General features: G+C 41.4%; 1 protein-coding gene across 1 annotated transcript in view; it reads left to right on the forward strand.

Annotated features, from left to right (window-relative positions):
• The window catches only part of LOC137987738 (DBH-like monooxygenase protein 1), a 34,388-nt gene that overhangs the window by 15,962 nt on the left and 8,426 nt on the right, over positions 1–10,000 (forward strand). Inside the window, exons 7-10 of the mRNA XM_068833807.1 lie at positions 196–362; positions 4,914–4,986; positions 7,737–7,822; positions 9,511–9,549. Of these exons, the coding sequence (XP_068689908.1) occupies positions 196–362; positions 4,914–4,986; positions 7,737–7,822; positions 9,511–9,549 (365 nt within the window). The remainder of the gene's footprint in view (positions 1–195; positions 363–4,913; positions 4,987–7,736; positions 7,823–9,510; positions 9,550–10,000) is intronic.

The raw sequence follows: 10,000 nt of genomic DNA on the forward strand, positions 1-10,000 counted from the left end.
CGAGAAGGCTGGGCTGCGGAACATACATGTTGCAATCTGAGGACGGTGAGCCACTTGAAAATTAAATTAAACAAAAACGTTGGATGGCGAACGCACACACGAATGTCGCATATAACAGGATGCACAGAGAGTTTGAAATACAAATGTTGAATCTAACAAACGCCTTCATATCATGTTTCCTTTTGCTTTTTAAAGGAATAATTGACAGTTCTGGGTTGCGGTTTTACTATACCAAACAGCTGAGAAAATACGATTCGGGGCTATTTGTGGTAGGAACAAGAGTAGATGATGCACTTCTGATTCCGCCAAAAGTAAAAAACTGGGAAATCAATGGCTTCTGTAGTTCTAACTGCACCAAACAGGTATGTTGCCTTACCTTGTATATTGATTGTAAAAGGATAGGTCTGTTTGCCTTCATGAGTTGACTGAGAAACTAAATTGGAGATAAATAGAATGGTCGTCGGAACTTTTCCTTCTTTAAGTAGAGCGGTTTTCAATTGAGTGTTGTAAAACAAATACCAAAGTGATTACTTCGACCAATCACAGCAGGTGCAAACAGCGCAATGAACTAATTCAAATTCGTAGTAATTTCATGTAACTTGCTCCAAGCGCGGGAAAAATCGCGCGTTCAAGTCGCGATTGGTTTTGGTTTTCCTTCTCATTAGTTGATAAACTTGCGCGGGATTTTTAAACCAATCACTAAGCGTAGCTGCAATTGCAATCGCGTAATGGTCCCTTATCGAAGTATAAAATTACCGCTGAATACAAACACCAATGACACATTGATACAGGTTGAGTTTCGACCTAAAGTAAAGTATTCACAAAACTGGCGGGTGCCTGAAATTTGAAATTTAAACAATAGACAGAGCTCGAGTTGTAAACAAGTCATCTTCTCGCTGGAGGAACATGCGCTCTCAGTGCTTTATTCAGCGGTCATGCCGAACTCGAAACTGGACTATTACTTTCGACGGTCAATTGAAAACTGCTCTATACGAAAATTTGGTTTTATCAGATGACTTGATCAAGGTAAATTGACCACAGTAAGAAACATTTCCTAGCTGATGTTTGGAGCGTTACTGAACCCATCGCCGTGATTCATGTAATGAATCGGTTAAGTTCGGCTCTCTCTGCTTGATGAGGTAGTGCGAGCGCCGATGCAGTCAACGTTTAGAAAGATCTGGCTCCAGTTGTTCAAAAGATGGATAGCGCTATGATCAGCCGGATAAATCACTCTCCAGTGGAAACCAATTTGCGTTGTACAATGGATAGTGATTTATTCGGTGGACTTTGAACAACTGAGTCCAGGTTTTGGTACATTATACTCTGAGAGAAATGAGGGGACCCTGCTATGCCAGCGTTTTCGAAGTTTAAATCGAAGTGAAACAAACTACTCTCAGTAAAGTGGACTACACCCTGCAAGCAGAGCCTCCTTTTGCCTTTTTCTTTACTGAGGAGGAGAAAAGGAGGCTCTGCCCGAATCGCGTCAACTCTTTGAAGCCGCCGCAGCCCGAACTTCTGGACTAGTCAATCTTGTTTTCTGTCGTCAAACCGGTTTTTCCAGTGCGAGCGTCCGTTTAGTGACAAAACCGATGGTTATAATTGAGCCCGCTGTACCATGAAAAACCAAGATGGCGGCGAGATCTGGCATATTAGGCTTGGGTTCGAGACTGTATCCTGGCAACATGCAGCGCATATTCAATAAAGATCTTACTCGATTCATGCAGAGCCTTTCTCGAGAACGCCAAAATCGAGCAAGCAAAAGAAAGGCTCTGCTAGCAGGGTGAGTGGACTAAAACTAGTCTATAAACGTTACATCGACGACTGCGTCGGCGCTACCTTATCATGCACAGGAAATCTATTACTTCAGTCAATTCTCTTCCCCCAGCTTTAAATTAAATACAACTATCTACTAGCTTCCACTACAAACCTGAAGATTCCCACATGCATGCAGCTGTCTGCTACATTCAGTTTCTCATCCACAACAGGTGAAAAATGCCTGGTATCCCATTTTCTCAATTTCTCTGATGCAGGCGCCTTTGTAGGGACACTCCGACTTTTGCAACAAATCCAAGGAAAACAGTCGGAAACCAATGAATGAGTTGCAAGCGATCGGATCCCTCTTTTTTCGCAAAGGGCTCTGGTATCGCCAGGGGGCTAACATTTCAAGTCGCTGTAAGAAAATATATGGCGGAAACCTCGTTCGACGTCCAAAAAACGATTTTGGAGACAGATCAAAGCTTTTTTCGACACAGTTTTATCAGAAATCGATTTGGGCAATGTTGATACGTGGCAAGTGTATGTTTTTGTTTGAATAACCGTGAAATATGTGATAAAATTTACTTGGATTAACCCTGCTCGCGTAAGGATCCGTAAGGTTAATTTTGTAAAATTGACATCTCGTCATGGTCTCGAAATATTACAAAATTAGGTATAAATCTGGAGGAAATAACACAATGAAACCTTTCAGTTGTATTTACGTGTGCATGGGCTGTTTTCTTATTAGTTACGTCTTGCGTAAACCGGAATAAAGCAGGGTTCGTGCAACTCCTTGAAGTCCTTGAAAAGCCCTGGTATTTAATTTGGACTTCAAGGGTGCTTGAAAAGCCCTTGAAAAAAAAGGATTTTGCGGAAAACTGCTTAAAAACTCGTTGGAATTTTGCTTGGGTGAAAATTGTTGAGATTGCATCATGCTAAGTTAAAAGAGACATTTCAAAAACCTGAGCCCAAAATTGACTATTAGGAAAACATTACTGAAATCCTAAAATTAAAATGTCCATGCGTGCATTTAACTTGCAGGATGTGGTAAGGAAACACTATGTATGGCATAGAAATATTCTTATAAAGACTCCTCGAAAACTCAATTTCTGGCTCTTGAAAACTCCTTGAATACTCCTGGAATTTTATAGACAAAATCCAGCACGAACCCTGTAAAGGCTTCTGGAAATTTACCTCCTCAAAGGGGAGAAGTGGTTGTCCGCGGAGATGGAAATTGTTTTTACGGAGCTATTCCTCCTTGGAGGGATGAAATGGGTGATGAGAAACATGAGGAAATCCATAGATTAAGTTTTAGTTTGATTGAGAAAAATCCAACGGTTTTTGAGCCGCTAATTTAGCTATTTTCTTCAAACTCTGTCAGGGTCCAATCACTTTAATGTATTACGACGATTCTGCTCAAGCAAACCATTTCAATCTCCCGCCTCTAGGTATCTGTTTTAATGCTCCTCTTCCATGGAATAAAGCAGTCTCTGTTTCTATAGAAATAGATAACATTGGGAATTCATAGGCCTCAGCTGTTAAATAAACCTTTTTTTTCTGTCAAACTACGAACTACAAGTATTTAAGTCACTGGATCTAAGCAAACTTGACAAGCTCCACTATGACTTCGACCAATACAAAAGCGTCATCTTCATGTACTCGTTCTCTGTAGATCTGATCTTTGGAGCAGGTCTTTGAGGTTTCACTACTCTCTCAATCGTACTCTCTTATATACAAAGTTGTTTTATGACATTCGAAGGTTCTGTAAACCTCGTACAAAATTATTTGAACAGACCTTTGTACTCATCGAAACCTTGAATTGGTCAAGATTAATAGCTCTAGCCCACGACAAAACATCATTATTATTCCTGGGCGAGTAAAATCTTAATATTCCAACGACAGAAAGAATCTTTTACTTTTCTGGCCAGTACCTTCTATCGCTGTCACAACCCCACACAGCACAATGATCGCCACTAGTCTACGTCTAGGCATATTTCCAATATTATTTGAATTGCTGAGTTTAGAAATAGGCCAAAAGCCAGCCTATACACACGTAAATACAACTGAATGGGCTTTATTGAGTTATTTCCTCCAGATTGATTCCTAATTTGGAAATATTTTGAGACCGTTTCACAATAAACTACGCAAGCAAGGAAGTTAATCAGCAAATTTTATCTCATATTTCATAGTTATTCAAACAAAAACTTACACTTGCCATGTATCATCATTGGCACAAAATCGATTTCTGATAAAACCGTGTCGAAAAAAAGCGTTGATCTCTCTCCAAAATCGTGTTTTGGACGTCGATTAAGTTTCTGCCTTACATTTTCTCACATTTTCGCACAGTTTGCCCCTTTGGCGATCCCAGAACCCTTTGCGTATAAGGCAAGGATCCGATTGTTGACAACTCATTCATAGCACGCTACTTAAATCTTTCTAACCACGCGTCCCATAACATGGCAATTTGTGCCCAATCACCACACCACAGAGATAACACAAAAAGCCGCAAAAATATCGAATAAAAATTAATTTTTCAAGTTTGCAGTCTCAATCCCTACGGAATCAATGAACGCTTTTCATTCATTCGGATGCTCTGTCCATTGAGCTACTAGAGCTCACTGGGGAACTAGGGGGTTTTTATCTAGGTCTTGCATCTCAATTCTACAAATGCATGAATACTGAGATGGAAAGGTGTAATGCACCCGGGAGAAGGATAGAATACAAGTTGCTTGGCAACGGGCGAAAGGACAGCAATAAAATCATAGTCCTAGCCGGAGTCAGTGCTAGGCAGGATTCGAAGCTACGACCTCTGTAACAGCTAATCTGAGACACATGACATTCAGAACCCAAAGACCAGTTGCTACATTGTCCATTCAGGACCTAGATAAAAACGACCTAGTTTCACAATGAGTTCTACTAGCTAATTGTGTAGAGCATCCGGCAAAAGACACAAAATAGTCTCATTGCACCATTACCAAAGAAAGCTCAATACATGTACCGCATGTCCCAACAGCGACACTCGATCGTCGACGAAATATCTTTAGATCTGTTATTAGGTCCTTTTCGTCAATCAACATTTGTACATACAACATAGTTATTTGTGTCTGCGGATTTTGGCTGCAAACCTCTTATTCTGTCTTTTTTTTTTTCGGCTTAAGGGCTTCAAAGGATCCAAGCTACTAGAGGGAGGAATCAATGTATTCGCTTCTATGCTACACACGCATCTGACGGGTAAATAATAATTTTACTTGAACTAGTAGGAGAGAGAGCGTTTCCCGACTTACGCCTGTTGGGGCTTTTCTTTGACATGGCTCCGAAATGCCAATTATAAGGAAATTGCCGTGGCAACGACGAAAAGGTACGCGACGGGACAAAAGCGGGCGGATGGCAGAAGTCCACTTTTACGGGGGTCGGAAGTTCTGCGTTCGCACCCCCTCTTCCTCATAAAAAATTAAAATGGGACGATTTAATAGCTCTCGTAAAATTTAATTTGCGTGACTTCCCGACAAACTTGAAACAAAAGACTAAACAACATAAACAATGACTTAAACTCGAAAATAATAGAAGCTGCTAAAATAGCAAGTAATAAGACTCTTACGAAATTTGCTTAAGTATCCTTAAAATTATAAGAATCCTTAAAATTGCGAAGCTTTAAACGCACTTAGAGTTAAATTGTCAATGCAAACTCAGGGACTTTAGTTTTGGAAACGTGAAGAATGGTTATGTTTTTCGATTGTGTTACAATAGTATGAAAAAAAAAATGCCCCTCACCAATATGGCCCGGGTTCGATTCTCAAACTCGGCGTTATATGTGGGTTGAGTTTGTTAGTTCTCTTCTCTGCTCTGAGAGGCTTTTCTCCGGGTACTCCGGTTTTCCCCTCTCCGCAAAAACCAATACTGTATTCGATTTGACTTGATTTGACTTGATTTGGGTTAATTTCGTTAGTGTACCCAATTAGTACTCTTGAGCTAAATCCATTAACACTTAAATTAAGTTGGTATTATTGTGGATCGTGGTTTTTCGACCGCTATTCTGCAGCTGGTCTTCATCACCTATGCGTCAGTATAAACCGTACCATTGTCAACTTAGCGGTGATGGGTGCGTGTCGATCATCGCTGGCGCGGGTCTTGTTAATTCAGGAATTCGATACTTGTTATTGAAGCCGGAGACTGTGCCTTCGGGGGTTCGCCATGATACTCACTGGGTACTGAGTTGCTCCGCGATCGATCATAGGCATCTATGCTCATGGAATTTTAATTTTACCATCTCTGTTGAAAGTTGTCAGGTGGTAAGTCTTATGCGAATGGAGTGGATAGTACCGGGTCGAAATATTAGAGACCTTCATAAGCACCAGGCCCCAGTTGTTCAAAGGGTGGATAACGCTATCCACCGGATAAATCACTATCCAGTGGATAAGTCATAGCGAAACCAATTGCGCTATCCAATATATAGATAGTGATTTATCCAGTGGATAGCGCTATCCACCTTTTGAACAACTGGGGCCAGGACGAGAGCACACGATGGTGACGGCAAATCCGTGGGAGGCCTGGGGCGAGACCGGAGTCGGGTGCACCGCGACAGCAAGTCAGCAACTTCCCGTCAATTTTCCAGCAGGTTCACAGTTTGAAAAGATACCTTTTTTTTGTTGCAAAAGGTAGAGACGAGCTACTGGTAGCTTGTAATGAAGGAACAATTGATGATGACAAATTTGTCCTAATGTGGTAAAGAATAAATTTATTTTGCCTTTCAACGAAATTTTCCCCTCACGGTGTTTCTAGCCGCACTGAAAACAAATGAATTTTATAAATTTTGCTTTCACTTCTCCTGCTAAATATACATATAATTGAATTGAATTTGCGATTTTAACCCTTTAATTCCCAGTGGCCACTTACAGATTTTACTCTTAAAGGGTAAATTGTGTGACTGGCAGCTCAGGGCTGTTTCTGCTTCAGGGAAGTTCATCTTGAAATTTCTCCAAAAAATCTAACAATAAACACCCCGAAGATATTTCTTTGTTTCTTTGATGAAAATCTCCTAAATGAATGGAATGAGCTACCGCGTTGTCTACACAACCCGAAAGCAGTGAAAGTGGTGTAGTCCAATAGTAAACAACTCTTCAGGTTCTGCGCATGACCAGACCAGGAAATAAACTTCCGGTATGCCGTCCTCGTGTCTTCCGTCCTGGTGCTTAAAGTCTCTATTGTCTTCTGACACGGGGTGATTTCCTTTTCTGTGCCAGTACATGATAGGACTTCAGGGCACAATAGATACGTTCTGGGAAGATGTTTGACCCCAAGCGAGGATGGGAAAGCACCAGTTGCCACCATTCTCGTCACCAAAGCCTCGGATCTTATGACTGGGCACGTCCCTCAGTCATGCGCAAAAAAGAAGAGCTCTTGGGTCGAGATTGCAGTTGCCACCAACCTACTGCATGTACTGCTACACATTCAAGTCGACAATAAAGCATGCGACACCACTAAAATCAAATCTACGTTGTATCGGCTCTTACTTAAAATATTTAGTTTCTCAACTTGTAATTACGCCGATCAGATCAAGCCACTGATCCAACGTACACCGACAGGAAGATTGCCCACGGTTGCTTGCTTCAAAACTCTGACGTTTTTGAGACGCGGATGGCAACCGGAAGTGAGCTGTATTCCCTTTCAAACTTGTCGTGACACAACCACATTTATATTGCTAAGTATATTTTCTCCATCAGAGATCATTAGTTTAAACATCGTGGAGACAGTATCGTCCTGGCATAGCATGCAAAAGGTTTACTTCCGGTTGCCGTCCGCGTCTCAAAAACGTCCTGTACTATGGCTTGATGAAGCCGCAGTCGAACTACAGTGGTCAATACCGGCGTCGAGATCAGCGATCGTGGGACAAGCGCCCGAGAGAACAACTCAACTATATTAATATGAACCAAAACGTGTGGCGATTTTTGTGATACGAAGAATAATGTTGTGTGTTTTTTTAGGCCGCAAGATCTTTCTCCGCCACATCAGAAATGAAGTAGAGCTTCCCGAGATAACTAAAGACTATCATTATGATTTTAACTTCCAGGTAATTCAGGTCTCAAAGGGACCATATAAGTCAATTCAGTTTGGTTTACGAAATAGCTCTCGTAACGACTCCATCAATTCCACAGCCGGCTTTGTGTCCCTTCATTTGTCTTAAGGCGCCCGCAAATGCGGAAACATTGTTGCGGAAGCAAATGTTTCCCCGATTGCGGCCCCAGGAAATATTTGTTGCGGAAGCAAAAATGTTTCCTCGTTTGTGGGCCGAGGAAACATTTCGGGAAACAATGTTTCAGCAACAATGTTTCCTCGTTTGCGCGCGCCTTTATAATGAAAACATTTATAGAAGGAAAGATGATATTTAAGCCTTGTTGTCAGTGAAGTCCGGGTATTGATATATCGATGAAAACGTGGGATATTGGTTTTGCTGACTTTAGTGCGGCACGCAAGTTTTTAAGCTCATCACACTTAAACTAAAGGAATCTTTGCTGACGCCATTGTTTACATTTTGTTCCATTATTAAAACATACGAGGCTTCGTGTTATTTACAAATTGACTTCAAAAGGTAAAAGGAATAGTTAAACTTAGGGCCTGTTCACATGGAGGTGGGGGACTCCGGGTAGGGGAGGTACCCCGCCTAACCGTAGGAAAAAAACGAGCCTTCACATGTAATCTTTATAACCTGCGGGCGCTGGAGTGAGGTTTCCAAATGCTTCGGCGGAATATTCAAACTAAAGATAAATACCCGGATAAACATCACCCCAGGCCCAGTCAGGCGGAGTACCCCCACCTTTCGCATTCACATGGGGAAATGGGGAAAACTTACCCCACCTAGGCGGGTTACCGGGCCCGGCTAACCGGGCAGCCCGCCTCGTTGAAGTATCCCACCTCCGCATGTGAACACGATCGTGAAAAAAAGAGAAATTGGTTACCCCACCTATCCAGGGTCACCTACCTCCACGTGAACAGATCCTTAGTTAAATCTCCAATTCAGTCAAAGCCTTTCGCCTTTGATAACGAGGGAGTTATTAGTCATCAAAAACTGATAAATTCTTGTGTGGCAAAAGTGCTAGTGATCCATACATTATTTGTAAAATTTCGAATTTTCAAAGCATCCATTGCTCAGAGATTATCTAGTGTATAGATCGGGTTCAAATTTTCAGAGATATCTCATTATGCAATGCACCTTCAGTAGTCATTACTTTATTCTCAGTAAAGACGTCCCACACCTATGGAACTTTCGATACGAGCTAATAAAATCGGATACAATAGAAAAACAAAAGTCATTTAGCTGTGCAGCCAAAATCTTCTCGTAAACATTGTTGAGTACTGGCAACACTGTAACCGACCTGAAGTTTGCCTTAGTCAATTCATCTTTTTTAAATAGGGGAGTGACTTGCCCCATAGATCGACAGAGGAGGTAATTATATTAGCTACTGGCCCAGCAATCACAAATCATGTCGTGGCTGCATGATTTTCGGACACTGGCCGTATTTATACTAGAGGACGTCTAAGTCGTCTTCTAATAATTATCCTCTTTAGGTGGTTTGTCCAGGGCCAGGAGCCAATACAGTATTTGTTAACGTAGATGTTGCCTCAAAGAGCGCCGGCAGCTTGTTCGTCCATGTTGATAACGGAATAGGTGGAGGTCTGTAAATGCCGACAACAGTAATCCAATTCTTTCCAACCTTGACCTAGCACCTCTAGTACTAAATCTCTTTTATCTGTTCGCAGGAATTTCAAACATTGGCGAAAGAAGTTCACATTGCTCCAGTAAGAATTACTTTTGAAACGTTACTCTCCTTCTCCTCCCTCCCTGAACACAATTTTCCCTGACCATTCCTCCCTCAATCTGAATTGCTAGCTAAAGAAGACTTAAAGTGCCCCTGTGACCAAAAATCAATTCATATTTTTCTTTGGATTTCAAAACTATGTTAACAAAACACTAAGTGACCCACGTTTTAAGTCTTGATTTCAAAAAGACACCTCTTTATTTTAACTGTAATTTTCCTATTTAAAGGTCCGCCATTACTAACATTATGTTCTTGAGAGAGCTGGATCGAGGAGAAAATGACGTCAAAGGCTCACTAGTTTAAGAATGCAATACATGTGTACGCCGCAGAATTAATATGCAGCGCGGGGGTTTTGGGCTTTCAGACTTTTAAACTCACGCTTTGCATATATAATAAGCTGCGTTCACACGCTGCAATTTTAAGCTAGTGAG

This window comes from Montipora foliosa, unplaced genomic scaffold, assembly GCF_036669935.1.
Source record: "Montipora foliosa isolate CH-2021 unplaced genomic scaffold, ASM3666993v2 scaffold_386, whole genome shotgun sequence".
In the NCBI taxonomy this organism is placed as follows: domain Eukaryota; kingdom Metazoa; phylum Cnidaria; class Anthozoa; order Scleractinia; family Acroporidae; genus Montipora; species Montipora foliosa.